This window comes from Centroberyx gerrardi, chromosome 11 (assembly GCF_048128805.1).
Source record: "Centroberyx gerrardi isolate f3 chromosome 11, fCenGer3.hap1.cur.20231027, whole genome shotgun sequence".
In the NCBI taxonomy this organism is placed as follows: domain Eukaryota; kingdom Metazoa; phylum Chordata; class Actinopteri; order Beryciformes; family Berycidae; genus Centroberyx; species Centroberyx gerrardi.
Genome location: NC_136007.1, coordinates 19,980,137 through 19,995,494, shown reverse-complemented (window position 1 = coordinate 19,995,494; position 15,358 = coordinate 19,980,137). Strand labels below are relative to the sequence as shown.

Sequence of the window (15,358 nt, the reverse complement as noted above, 5' to 3'; positions counted from 1 at the left end):
AGAGAAGCCTGGGAGACCACCCTTCTGGATTGTTGTATCAATGTACTTGTTCTTCACCATGTAGGTAGTCATCCTTTTGGCCAGGACAGAGAAGAAGATCTTGCCTTCGACGCTCAGGAGAGAAATGGTTCGGAACTGGCTAATCTCAGAGAAGTCCATTTCCTTTGGTACGAAACAGCCCTCTGCTCTTTTCCAGGATGATGGGATGATGCCTTTTGTCCATACCCTCCGCAAAAGTTTCCATAGCCGGCGGAGTAGCATCGGGCATCTCTTGTATACTTTATAAGGTATACCACTTGGTCCTGGGGCAGATGCTGATCGGGCTTTCAATATCAATCAATATTAAAGCACAGACAATGAAGCACAGTTCAAGGCAAAGTGGCAAAAATAATTAAAGGAATACACCAAGTTTTTGGGAGATTGACCCCAATGGTCAACTTACCTGTTAAGTGATGAGTACATAGGTGCAAAAATCAGTGTTGGTAGGACGCTTTAGGGCGCACTATGTTAAATGATTTTATGCGACTGGCATTATTCAAAGTAAGACGACTGACCTTTTAGTAATAAAATGTTGCCAGTGTTTTTTATTATATGACGTGTTGATTCTTAAATTAAAAAAATTTAATATCATTAACTCAGTATAGCTAATGTAGCCACAGTTTATTTTTGGAACTATTTCAGGTGGGCAACCATATAGTCTGCTGCGCAGTGATTTTTAGCTGTACGTGGTTTCCCATTGTCCACCACCTTCACTTTAATTTGTATTTTTATCCATCTCCTACATAAAGCTATCAGACTTGCTGCCTTAAGTTCTAATTTTTCCACTTTTGAGATACTGCTAGTCACCTCTGATCACTCAAGATAGTGTATGCTTAAGTGGGACAATCTACCAGGGACACATGGATGATTTTGGTGTCTATGTTCTGATCACTTAATGGGTAAGTTAAGAAACAGGTCAATCTCCCAAACACTTGGTGTATTCCTTTAAACTAAGCAAAATCTCAGCAAACCAGTGGTTATCTGTGGATATCTGTTTCTTCAGTCTCACCTGAAGAGTCTTCCCCAGGCCCATGCAGTGTGCCAGTATACAGCCTGATCCAGGAGAAGAATTGGCCTTCTTCACAGACTCACAACAACAGTTCCACATAAACTGGACACCTGTTGGGAAATAAACAGTCAACCAAATACATATGAAAGTACAGATTCTGTGTGATATAGAGGTCACTTGATGAGCACGGCACCAAAGCGAAAGTGTCATTGGACAAAGCCTTATCCTGATATATAACAAATGTAACAAGAGACTGTATTTGCTGATGTTGCCGGTGCAGTCAACATGCCTGTGCTAGGCTAACTAGTCATTCCAGAATCACAGTATTGTGTATGTGAAAGGAGAGCAGAGACTAACCATCCACCTGGTGAAGCTTCAGTCTGGTCACCAGGTTCCTGTGCACCTGAACAAGAGGCTCCTTGGTGTCCTCATCCTGATCCAGGACCAGCTTGGTAGTGATGGCGTGTGCCACCTGAGACAACTCATCCTCTATGACAATCACCTGGAAAACAAGGTCACTCTTGAAAATGACAATATGAGTAAGGACTATAGGTGAAATGCCAAATGTGTTACTATCGGCTAATGCGTAGGGTCAGATATACAGAGAATCCACACCTCAGTCAAGAGTAAGTGGCGTAGAGATACAGCTATGATGTACCACAATACTGTTAAATAAAGCTGTACATTATAGCCATATGGTCTGTAATTTAGCTACTACACATACACATATTTGAAGAGTTAATTTACAAAACATTGCCTTTTCATTTTGGAAAACAAATATCTCCAAAATATAGAGAATCTAGTCTGCAGAACTGTTACTTTGTCACAGGACTTAAGTTACCTGCTAACCTTCAAAAAGTGCCACAATTTGTTCTAATTTTGTGCTATCACTCATTTTGTAAGAACAGATCACTAATGGAAAATATGCAATTTGGGAACACTTGGCCTTCGAGGAGGATTCAAGTACATTATCTGTTGCTCTCTCTTGCAGAATAATGCTGTGTGCACATTGAATTAGTCCCAAGTGAAGACATTTTGTTGAGACATTTCACTGTCAACGACAAAAAAAAGTATTGTTTATTTTTGTTTCTCAATAGGACTCTAGCCTATTATGAGCATGCTACTTGATTCAAGCCATGTTGCACAAATCTGACTGCCAGTGTTGAACTGAAGCTCCGTTCTAGTCAGTTCTACAGTGAAAGCTCATGGCATGTTTGGCCGGTTGTGTACACAGTACCTCTCTCAGGTCCTCCATCTGCTGCTCTCTATTTGCCAGGCGTTTGCACCTCTCCTCCTCCTCCTTCAGGGCTTCCTGGGTCTCAGCACGGAGATGCCCGTCGTCAAGGATTTTGCGGATCTTTTTGCGCCCCTTGGGGGTGCCTTTACAGTCTGAGTTCTCGTCATCCCCATCCTCTTGATCGCTCTGCATTAATACAGAAAAGCTAGCTCGTTCAGAAAGCAATGTAACCACTTGACAACCAAACCAATACATTTTCTTTCCTGGTAAGTAAAGGAGTTACAGTATTAGAGATAAGCAGATACAGAGTAACAGTGATAAACAACTTAATGATAACAGCTACTGCTACCTGTTCATTGCTGGAGTCAGACAGCAAAATTAATGGGGGCTGTTGTTTCTTCTGCAGATAACTACGGCCCGCTTCCTTCTCCGCTCTGGTGGATGATCTGGAGCTAAAAGGAGAAAAGGCAACAAAACAAGTACAGTGAATAATCCAGAAAGGATGCATTCCTGGCAATTCAATAAAGCTTGGTCAGATGAGCACTGAATCCATTTTAAGGACACATCATGAGCTGAAATTAAACTCAGAATATAGAATTGCTATTTTAAATTGATCTGATTTGTTGGATGTCACCCTTGGCGGTTAAAACGGACGTACCTTTTGGATCTCTCCTCATTGGTCTCATCTTCTGACTGACTCAGCTCCTCGCTCATACCACCCTCTTCCAGCTCTGACTGGCTATTGTCACCACCACTCTCACTGTCTATTTATAAGAAATTAAAATAAGAAGTTAGAACAAAGTAGATAGTTATTGGTCAAGAGTTTCTCATGTTAAAGGCGTCCTTACCGTCATTACCGTTCAAGCACTTGCTGCTGGCCCTTCTCTTGCTTTCCTCCTGCTCTCCTCCATCCCCTTCTGCTGCAGCCTTTTCACTTGGTGTTCCCTCGTCTAGGGTGAGTTTGTGGCGGAGCAGATGGTGCCTGGAATTGGGCCCATCAGACGATTCTGAGGCCAAGGTTGAGTCTTCCCCTGAAGTAGAAATATATTCTACTACTACTAGGCAATAGAGATCATTCTACTTCTCTGGTATAACCCAGAGTGACAAGATAGGCGCCTGGCAAGTGAGGCAGGTCAGAACGTGGGAAACATATATTCCCCTGCAACCACTTTTGTCATAAAGTGCAGATATCAAAGTCACGGTAATGATTAATGAGGCTATAACTGGAAAAGAGCACTTGTGCTTATGACTGGCTGCACAAGCGGAAACTTAAAATGATGCTAGTTTAAAAGAATCACTTACCATTTTCATCTGTTCCATTATCCGGCCTCGCTTCTTTAACCTCCATGTCACCCTCCGACTCAGACTCATCTTCCTGTGTTTCCTCATCTGAAGAGATATCCTCGCCCGAGGAGTAGTTGGCTTTGATTTGGGCCAAAAGCATTTTCTTAGCGATTCTTTCAAAAGCAGGGGAAGAGAAGGAAAAGGTACCTGAGCTTCATTTCATGATCAGTAACATTGTCTTCAGCTGGGTATTCTTATACTTATATTTTAAGGAAGTTAGTGTAAGGTGTAATCATATATTTGGACTCAAATAGTAATCAAATAAAAGACCAATTTCTTGAAGTGCTGGTTAAAAACAACCTAAATTGCACTTCTTCTCAATTTTTGCTCCCAAAGTCCTTGAGCCGTTTTGCCGTAAAAAGGGAATAATTGTAAACCTGGTCAAATAATCTCTTTAGTGAGATACTTGGTCAATCCATATTATGCAGTCAATATCAATCACTTGTAGAAGTCAACTGCTACATCACTGAAAGACTTACATCTTCAAAAACAAAAAAACAAAAAAAAAAAGTAGAAAAGAATCTGCATTAAAGGAGACAGAGACATTGTAAAGTGTATTAATTTATTACAGACAACTCTTTACAGAATTCAACAAAAACAAAAGGACATATCCTTAATTTAGCTTATGCCCCTTCAAGGGGCATTTTTCACTTTTCCTAAAAATTTATATCATTAGCTCACACAGCTGTGAGGTTTTTTCAAGTGAAAATAATAAATAATTTTCTTAATTTATTCTCTAGTTCCCCTCTCCCAATTAAAGAGCTACAGGCTGTTTTGGACACGAGGGTGAGTGTCGACTGGAAGGAAACCACCTCCTCCAGTACTACCAGCCCAGAACTTGTATGTATTAGTACTGGGCTGACTCCAACTAGCAGCTAACTTGGCCACATGTTTATATGTGTTTTAGACAACAGTCAGCTTCAGCTTGATTTAACAAATTGATATGATGTTCCCAACACAATTTATTCACGTAAAACTTAAAACAAATCAAAAGACTTGCGGGTATCTATCAACAAGAAAAAAGTTAGCTACCATTCAAATACCCAACTCTCATCAGGTGGGGAGTATAAGGCTCGATCTTTGGCAAGGCACAGTGCGCACATCGCTTGTGGCTGACTAAGTGAAGAGTGGGCGGGTCCACTGTTGGCCGCCTAGAGGAGACAGCTGCCTTCCAGTCGTCACTCAGGGAATAACAGTCCCTTGTGCCCATTTCTAGCAGCCAGAGAGAACCACTGCTCTGATTGGCTGGCTGTACTAAGGGTCCACCCCCTCCGCCTGCCCCAAACAGGAGATGATTGGTCAGATTGCTACTAAACAGTAAAGTCAGCTTGCTACGTTCTGACTGGCCTGTTTCAGAGGTGCCATTTTTTTTTTTAAGTACAACTTTGGCAAAAAAACAAAGTACAATTTTCACTTTTTTACTGTGAACAAGGAACATCAAAGAGTGTAAACCCATGACAACAATTACATTATCAATTTGTAACCTCCCCCCCCACACACACTCCATTTAAGTGGGGGAAAAGAAAAAAAAACTACTACAGCAAATCAAAGTCTGTACATAAATATTTAGAATGAAAACATCGTTTCAACTTTTTTTTCACCTGCTTACACTCCAGTGGAGTATAATTTTCCCTTTACTATTTTCAAAGGTGAGAAAAAAAAACACTTAACCTGTATGTCAGCGTCATGCACATATTCTTTATCTACACTTCATGTTATCGACATGATGTAAGGTCAAAAGGTTCAAAAGTTTGTTTTTTACATAGTGTACCAAGTTGTGTTCTGAGAGGTAAATCCACACATAACAGTTTAGAAGGGAAAAAAATTGTCAATTCTAATAATTAACAAAAACTAGAAGTACTCAGTAAGTACACAACGAGGTGCCTCCTTATATACAGACAGTGGCAGACGGCAGCAACAACAGGCCAAAGCCTAGGATCTCAACTTGCATGTTTCAATAGGGAAGAAAGACAAAACCATATAGAAGAGGAAAGGGAGAGAGACATTAAAAACATTAACACTGAAAAAAATTTACATAACACCACCACACAGCAGTTTGGTAATGCTGACCTCAGTGGTCACATGCTGTGTGGAATATTTTTTGCCTATTTTAAGAGCTGCTGCACCGGTCCACCATGATCAAAATCGCCGACTCTCTGAACAAAAGCCCTGTCAAGCTTGACATAACTTTTCAGTCCAAATTAGGAATTCTGGATCCCCGCCCCCTTTCAGTCCAACGTGAAAATGTATGTCTCAAATGATTGCCTTTAACTATGTTCAAGGCTAATATTGGCTTTCCAATATTAACTTTGTAACACTGAATTTCTAATACTGAATTTTTGCTTTCAAAGGTTCCTCTATTATGTATTTCTTTGTTGATGTGGATTTTTGAAGCTGCAATGAAAAAAAAAAAAAATCATTAGCCATACTTAGCTTAGCATTCCAGCATTTCATGGCTTTGTGAACAAGGACAACAACATCCGCACCATGGCTCTTAGCAAAGTAATTTTTTTAAATTCAGTAACGCGTTACAATATGTAATAACTTCGTCATATGTCATACATACATTATTTCACCCATTTTAAGAACAGAACGACTGGCAAACGGGATTCAAAAATCCCATTCATTTTCACCATAGGCGAAAAAAAACAAAACAAGATTCAGATACAATCCAAAAGCCCCGACGTGACAATAACACTTGAGGACAATGACACCAAGAGCCATCCTGTAGTTCCCAAAAGATGCACAGAAAATAAAGGGATGCAATCTGCAATGTTTTGCATGCATATCAACAAGAAAATGCCTACAGTTATGGATGGTATAAATTTTGCACTTTCAGGTTCATTGCCTCATCTCAAAGAAAACTAAGCAAGTCCAGTCTCTTTGGTAGAGTGTTGCTTTGCACCATTCTTTATTGTCCATTAGAGCCATTAACCATAAGCATCACTTGAGCAGATTCACATGGACTTCTGGGGGTTGCGGAGATGGTTGGATCGGTGCTTCTCCAGGACCAGGTGGGTATGACCTACTGACATGTTTCTTGGATTAAAAGATGAGTCAGTGAAGGTCTTGGCAAGTGCCTTTCACCTTTTATTCCGCTCATTTTTGTCTAATTTAGCTTAAAACACAGTCCCTTGTCAGCTTGTCGTGATCTGTCAGAATTTCAGTCTAAAAAGTTCAACTGTGGGACACTTATTATTTGTCATGTATCAGTACTGTTAGATGGCCCTTTTAGGCCCTTTATGTCCATGATGAGTGTTATCTGAATATTTCCCAAGGTGTCTTGAAGGTCTAGATGAAAAATTAACATTTGATCAGTACCCTGATACACTATGGTACACTATTTAATTCCTCTAAGGACGCCATATTCTTATCCACTAATAAGGTAGCCTACATAATATTACTTAAGAGAATATCTCTATGAAAGCAACACTGTAGGAAAGAAGACTGGCGTTGTCTCTCAGATCTTGTGAATCCATAGTTATTTTTCATATGGGGCATGTACAGGTTCCCTAAGGAGCGTTAATCTAGACCTCAGAAAAATACATTTTATAACAGTCCTCTAATCACAGCCATATTGCACATGCACAGGAAGATTTGTTCCCATACTCCATCAGCACTTAGACCAGGTGTAGTTGTATTTCAGATATCACAAAGTTAAAACATATAAACAAAAGCAGAGTCCAATGCTGTATAAGTGTGTGAAGGGAATAACAGCAGCAGCAACATGATGATACATATCATGTAATTAGGTTACATGGTATGGTTTCATCCTAATGACCAGGGTTACTACACAATTTTACTAATCAAATTCCATGACTCTTCCATGACTATTCAAGTATGACTTGAGACTTTTGATACTTAATCAGTAAAGTCAGAAACACACTGAATGCTTCAATTTACATAATTTCATTATACCATCATGACAGTCATTGTCTACAGAGAGTAACGAATACTTTAACACAAATGTCAAATACAAGCCCATTCACATCAAAGCAGTCCTAACTGAAGATCATGTCACGCATGGTATAAGAACTAATAATGTTTTATTGTGGCCAGTTGGGTTGTCAATCGGAAAAAAATGCACTCTTGGGTCTTAGAGGACTGAATAACAGAAGTCTAACGTGCATTTACAGAGCTATAGAGTCATAGAATCTATTTTATAGTGTAGCTCTAAAGGTGCCAAATATTTTATTCACAATCCGTTTCTGTCTGAATACTACTCTAGATACATTTTTCAATGAAGTCGCGCTGCCATACCTTAATAAGGGCAAAATAACCTCTTATCATGCCATAACTGTGACCCGTTTAGGGTACATTTTATGGCAGAATATCAATAAGATGTCTTTGAAGGTGAAGCATCAAAGTTTTACAAATGCTTACAACCTTCCCCACGTCAAGTGGAAACAAAAATATTGTTCATGATTAGTTATAATTTCTGTAGGCTGAAACCAATTACTTAACTTTTTTGTTTTCTTTGAGGTAACAATGAAAGCTAATGCAAATATCTGCAGATAATCTGGCAGCCAAGAACTTCTAAACTTGAATACTACACCTGTAAATAACAATACTTCATTCCCTTGGGTGTTAGAGTACTGCTTAATGGTGGTGCTGCTTAACAGTTCTGTAATCAGTAGACTAAAGTTTAAACTTTCTCAATACTGACACTGGAAACAAACATATAATACATTAACATGTTGAGCGGTGAGGCACAATAAGTTTCATTTATTGTTCAAATTTGGGCTCTAAGTGGTTCAGTTGCAAGATTTTCCCTTTTGAATCAGCTCAGTATGCCCAGGGAATACAATGATGATAATTTAGGTACAGCATATGAGAAAAATAAATAAACTCTAAGGAATATGATGCAAATGCAAACCAGGTTGAAAAGTAAATAAATCCTAATGACAAGTTGACTAAGTGGCCTATTATTCATAAATATAACCGAGGTTTGGTCTTAATATATCATGAAGTGGGCCCCATGTTTCACACTGTACCTCTAGAAAGTGTATTTGACTTCTGTTGATCTACTACAGCTACGTTTTGGACGTGTTTGAATAGATTGCCACTGAGTCTTGATGACAAGATGGTTGCCAGATTTAGCACAGGGCTTGGAGTTCGAAGTTGTAGCCGTTCTCCTGCAACTAGGGTGTGTTATAAAGTCTAAGTCCGGGCTTTTTGAACCATACCTATTTTCTGGGTCATCATCTTCCTCTGCTGCCCAAGAGGGCCCAGACTGCTCCTCATCCCCTACAAAAACAAAGAACAAACAAAAGGAAAAAGTCAGCAAGTTGTTTAGAGTTTCAGCACAGTGATAACATTCTTTCCTCAAAAAAGGCTTAACACTGACCACTAGTTGCATGTTTCTGTCCTATATTCATTAAGCAATGACACAACATACACATGGAAGCCAGATGACAGCATAGCCTCTGTGCAGCTCATTGGGTAGAGCATGGCACCAACACAAATCCCACTGGGGCAACCCATGCCTAAGATTTATGCATTCCTGGTACTGTAAGGCACATAGGAAAACACCTAATAGAATATGTTTAAATTACATATATGGCAGCATTACATGTGCCTGCCAAGATCTAAGTTCAACACCTCAATTGGCCAAGGGCTACTTTTTCATGCTTTGCAGCAGTGCTGGCAAGCATCTAGATCTTAGTTTATCCGCAAGTGACTACCATTTTGTTGAAGTCAATGTTGAACTGCACATGTCTGAAGTGAGCATTGTAGTAAGCTTTAGGAGCCAGCTAATGGCCCTGTTGATTATTTTGTGCTTGAACCAGTGGTGGTAACCCCTACTGGCCTGCAGATGGCACTGCCTGACATATCATCAGTGAAATGGTGCCCCTGTGGTGTATAGCAAAGGATGGGTTTTATGCCTTTCTTTCTGAAGAGTTATTACTTTCATGGCGTGGTAAGATGGTAATGTTTAACTATAACAATCGATTGTGCAATGTCTTTTGATAAAGGTTTGCCGTTTCATGATAAAAAATGAAGAGGAGTTATCTGGATTCCATGCACAAAAAATAAATCGTGGTAGTGTTATATAGAGAAACTCCTTGGGATTGAGTATTTGCATTCCTGTTCCAAAGCTGCATCATATGGAGGATTTTGTGCCACCCTAATAATCATAGACTAATTAAGTAATTATTGATTAAGAAATAGATGAATACAAAAACAATATCTAACATTATTAATTAATTGCACATTCAAAAGGTGCAATAAAGCAGTTTATAAAACAAAAAAGAATGGCAATTAAATTAGTATTATTTTGTAATTATATCTTTGATTAATGAATTTCTGATTTATAAAAGGATTTGCAAAACAATTTTTAAAAAGGGATTTAAAATTTTACTTTTTATCATTCCATTTACTAATGCTTTTTCCTATTCCTACTATTTCAGTATCCTTTTCCATATCACAATTCATTTGTCTACTGCTCTACCATTTACACTGCTTGGGCCACACTTAATTATTAGACTATTCTTTTTATTAGACAACATGCAGCTGGTGTGCCAGGTTAATAATAAATAGAATGCCATCACAATCCTCCTCCAACCATCAAACAGTGGTGGAGTAACTCCAGTGGACGGTAAGAGCTAGCATTAGCCATTAGCCAGGGGGGTTTAACTTTAGCTTATCACCAGTGATGAGCTAGCAAGCTAGCTAGCTACTACTAGCACACTACCGCAGCTTCTCAAAAGAACCATCAATAAGATCATCTCACCCTACTGACTTGAAATGCCCTAACTTGATGATATTGCTAATGATGATATTACTGGACGTTACTCAGTGTGCTAAACTGGTGGTTTCTACGAAAGCTGGGATACAAAAAAAGCAAAAAGTACAAGGGTTAATTGCTTGGTTAATATGCTTAATTATATTCATGTAGACAGTTGAAGAGAGGCTCACCAGATGACTGATGGAACGCTGCTGCCCCCAGTAGAGACACATCTTCAATGATCGGCTTCATCTTCTGATCATCCCCGTCACTCCCAGAGTCATCATCATGTTCTTCTTCACTTGATGAGGATGACGAGTCCATTGCTTGCTGCTGCAATTTGGGTACATTCTTAGACTTCCCAGCCTGTATTCTACCCTGCTTCCTAGCTGCACCTTCATCCTCTCTGTCGACAATGTGAGGCTTCCCGATTGACCTCAGCTTATTCAAGTGCTGCATTTCCTTCTGCAAGCCTTGGTCATCACTAGAGGAATCTGTGCCACTTGCTCTTCGAGCCTTGACTCTTCTGTCACCTAGGTCAGATTCAGAGGAACAGTCCAGCACCTTGCGTTTGCGGAGGATCCTTTCCGGTGAGAGAGGAGTGTTCTTAGTGAGCCAAAAGAGACATTTTTTGGTCACGTGAGTTGACGCCTTATCTTCCTCATCACTCTGGGGCTCATCAGAGCTTTGTGTCATAGCTGCTCGCTGGAGTAGAGCTGCAGGGACTTCATCTGAGTCAGAGTCCTCTCTTGTTCTGCTAAGCCCTCGATCTTCAGCCCCATTGGCTGGTACTGTGTTGGAGGTGTCCTCGGGATCTGAGTCACTGTCACTGTCTGCTGTTGAAAGGGAAGGCTTGGCCTTGACATCACTTGGTCGTCGCAAAGGTGTGGTCTTCACTCGAGGAGACCGTCTATTGTCATGTTCCTCTTCTTGGTGAATAGATTCCTTCAATGCACCACCGACTTCATTCTTTATCTCTCCATCTTCATCCTCCAATTCTTTTCCCTCCAACTTCTCCTCCCTCATGTGCATGCTTGCCTCCGTCTCTGGGGCATTAGAGAGTCGTCCCTGTTCCACAGGCACAGGCGTAAGTTTCACCACTAGTTCTTTAGTCATGTTGACCAAACATTCAGAAGACTTCAGGGTAATTTTTTGGGCCCTCCCTCTGGATTTACGTGAAGATGACCCCATGTCCTCTCCAGGGCAGTCATGGACATCTTTCCCATGGGAGAAAGAAGACTTTACATCATCTGTAAAGCCCTTTGAGTCAGAATCATCCTCTTCCAAATGTTCAGCAGCTAACTTTTGCAAGTCACTCAAGCATCTTTCATCAGAGATATCCAGCTCTGTGTCTGCTTCTTGTACATGATGTTCAGTATCAAAGTCAAGTAAATTTTCCCAACAGTTAAACAAGTCCAAATCACTGAACTCCTCCTTAAGGCTATCCTCGAGGTCCGAATGAGATTTCTGCAAGCCTTTCAGTACTGACAGAAAAGACTTCAGATACAGAAGTCGAACACCAGTTGTTTGTTTGTCCTTCGTTACACTTTGAATGAAATTGACAAATGTTCTGTTTAAGGTGTTTGTCGAGTCTATTAAATGCTTGGCCTTTTTGGTTAGAGCCTTTGGAATCTGCAGTGTGTTATAGTTGAACACTACACTACCATCCATACCACTGTGATCCCACTTATCTAAAGGAATGTTTTGGGGTAGCCTTGGCAAGATGCCAAAAAGTTCAGATTTTTCTGGTTCTACTCGGCTCTTCTTGCGATGCTGATACCACAGACGTTCCATGTTGTCAAGGACACTGTCACAGGCCACCACTAGGTCCAAAAGGGGCTCTGGGCTACAGACATAGCAGTACCATTTGCTCTCCAAGATACCAGACAGCTCCTTCCTCCCCAAATTCCTTAAAATACACTTCTTACAGAAGGCATTACTACAGAAGTCACAACAGATCAGGTTGCCTCCTTCAGCACACCATCTGTATGAGGAACACACAACAATAAAAACTTAACAAAAACAACAAGCTGAAGCCAATTCTTAGATTTCAGTTAAGATATCAAATGCAACCATCATACCTGCACTGTTCATCCATTCCATCTCCATCCTTACTTATGTCATCACTTGAGTAATACTTGAAGCAAGACTGATAAAACAATACATATGCAATTAGAGAATTCCTGAGTATGGCCAAATAGTTAAGCTACACAGCTGAAATTACCATGACATACATACACACTAATAATGTGATCTTAAGGCAATACTCCAACCATAATAATTGTCATGTAAATGCTTCAGACTTATTTTAATTGTATTAAGGTCATAATCACTGTAAGCACAACCTGATTTAAACACTTAAGATTTCTGCTGCATCTTTTAAATTATTTACCCGTTACTCAGATTTAAACCAGGTTTATGGCGAAACTGCATGTAAACATTTTAATCAATTAAATCTGATTGATCATAGGGGTCAAAGGATGGGGTGCATGTAAATATCATTGAATGCATGTTCGTATTCAATGGTTGTACATGGTTGTAAAATGATAACCACATCTCAAGGCATTGCATAAGTTAGTTATTACATCAAGAAACACTGCCCAATTTAAGAATTAATGCACGACTACCTTAAATATTTGAGTAGAAAATTATTCCACCCATTCTCCACTATAATCTCATAGTTCAAATCAATACGTTTGAAAATGAATGATACTCTCCTAAAGCAAAAAAACAGAGAACTAAGATTGAAACCTGTGATGTCATCAATTAAAGTCAAAGTCAAATTATGTAAAAATTATTTTACTGCCCAAATGAGTTTTATGCCACAGTAGTACTAGCATCCTTGAACCACAAAATGTAGCGAGAAGCCCTAAAATTTCCCCTGGGTGTTCCCCATCGCTTTTACCATCTTCACCAAGTCATCTTGACTCCAGACTTTACATCTTGATGACATCATACATTCAGGTCCGATTTCTGGGGCTTCTGACTTTGACGGTTCTACATGTTTACAAATATTGATAAGTCACAGATAAAAAAATAGCATGAATTCTTAAATTGAGTGGTAGTCCAATTTAATAGCAATGCAGTGATACAGGTCAACCTAGATTATAACTAATAGAATGGAAGATCTGTCTCTGACATGCCATGAACAGGCTCACCTTGCAAATAAGTACTTTGAGAACTGGATGCCGATAGAAGGAATCTCTCTGGAAGTGGTTAACTTGTCGGCCACATGCTGTGCAACTGACAATTTCCAGGTGCTCAACTCCTATAAAAAAAAAACACACCAAAATTATTAGCCAAAATGGTTACAAATAGGTCTTGATGGGTGACATAGTGGTTAGAGACTGTCTCATTCAATTTCTACATGGAGCCACCACATATCCATAATTACCCTGTGGTCAGACTGCTATGCTATTCATGCATGTATCAAGGTGATACGAAAAGTGAAAATGAGTGGAACCGCCAACAAAAGTTGCAGCTGGGTACTTCAGCATTGGGGTCATGGTGCAGCTTTTGGCAGAATATGTAAAAAAAAACTCTGGATTTGCCCCTGTTCAATAGATAGGTATGGCAGTGGACTTTCATGTGGTGATTAGATTAGATTAGATTAGATGTTCTTTATTGTCCACAAGGGAAATTCATTTTGTTCAGGTCAGTATCATACTAACAGACAAGACAGTAAATATATAAAATAGGTAAATAACATCACAGTAAAAAAGACACCACAGTAAAAGACACAAGGTATGACTCTAAAATCTACTAATTCTGGGAATGTGTGTATGTGGTCGCAGGTTCTAATCTTGAGGTTGACAAAATGATTCAAACAGAGTTAGACTCTTGAACCCAACGAGCACAGAATGTTTACATTATGCTATCTGACATTGTCAATTTAAAAGATGGCATTTTTCCGGCAAGATACTAAGGCAAAAGTTACACCCCACACCAAAATTAAGCTTGGTAACATTGATGTCGCACACAGTCCATCAATAGGCCTACTTTAGGCTATGACTTGCCAACGGCCCCAAAAAGGTAACCTGTGCCAATCTGGTCGCAGCTTATCACAAATTACGTGCCGGCTACTTTTCATATAGGGAGTTGTTATAAAATAATATACTCAATTGTGTTGGGAAAAAGTGACTCGATGACACTAAAAATTTTGGGGAATAATAGCATACTTATATTGAAAATGTTATCATCCCACTAACACAAAACAGGTGATCCTGCAGATGTTACATTTGATACTACTACTCTGATGACAAAGTAAGTCAATGCCAGTATTTTACGCAGATATCATCACTTCCTGTTTACCCCTGTAGTTAACAAGTGTAGCATTACCAGATTATTGTTTGAAGGTGCACAGAAATAAACAACTTTGCAAATGTTTGTTAACTTACCTACCAAGCTAGATATATTCAGCTAATACAATTATCATTAGCTTGCACAATTGTCATTTCCAGTAGTGTATGACAGTAAACTTTTTGTTTTAAAAAAGCAGACAGTATTGAGACACAAAACAGAAAGCTCTGGCAACACATGGTTCCAGTGGCAGATGTCCTAACCACTCAACTATTTCTGGGCACCACATGATATTTTGCCCACTCCTTATGGCAACTTTTCCAGTTGTGAAACCTGTTTAAGCTACTAGCCTAGAGCTTTTTGTAAAATCATGACAAATGATTGACCAAACATTTTTTGCTTCACACGTGCGTCCAAAATACTTGCAAACAAATTCAGTTTTTTGTTGTTTTTTTCACGTGAAACATTCCACCCTAAAAACAAAAAACAATTATTCTTGCATGCTCCAGAATGCACTTAAGATATTTTTAATCAGTTTTCTTCTTATGCATGTCTTTATGCGTGAATTATTTTCTTTTTAACAAAGGGTTATCTGATTAGTGTTAAGAAAAAAATAGCAATTGTAGTCAAAGTTTAGGGAAGTTACATTATAGCCATGCTAATGCCTTAGTTACCAATCTTGCTAGCTAGCTAGCAAGGCTAG

The 15,358-nt window shown here is 39.4% G+C and overlaps 1 protein-coding gene across 3 annotated transcripts in view; it reads right to left on the bottom strand.

Annotated features, from left to right (window-relative positions):
* Positions 1-15,358, bottom strand: part of LOC139931805 (transcriptional regulator ATRX-like) — a 33,176-nt gene that overhangs the window by 9,739 nt on the left and 8,079 nt on the right. For 2 of the 3 annotated variants that reach the window (XM_071925406.2, XM_071925408.2), the window contains exons 7-17: positions 13,515-13,624; positions 12,438-12,505; positions 10,548-12,340; positions 8,816-8,876; positions 3,588-3,742; positions 3,143-3,316; positions 2,944-3,049; positions 2,635-2,737; positions 2,286-2,471; positions 1,406-1,550; positions 1,049-1,158 (exon numbers count right to left, since the gene is read on the bottom strand). In XM_071925406.2, the coding sequence (XP_071781507.2) occupies positions 1,049-1,158; positions 1,406-1,550; positions 2,286-2,471; positions 2,635-2,737; positions 2,944-3,049; positions 3,143-3,316; positions 3,588-3,742; positions 8,816-8,876; positions 10,548-12,340; positions 12,438-12,505; positions 13,515-13,624 (3,011 nt within the window). Of the gene's footprint in view, positions 1-1,048; positions 1,159-1,405; positions 1,551-2,285; positions 2,472-2,634; positions 2,738-2,943; positions 3,050-3,133; positions 3,317-3,587; positions 3,743-8,815; positions 8,877-10,547; positions 12,341-12,437; positions 12,506-13,514; positions 13,625-15,358 lie in introns of all 3 variants that reach the window. The other variant, XM_078286550.1, reaches the window with a different exon arrangement.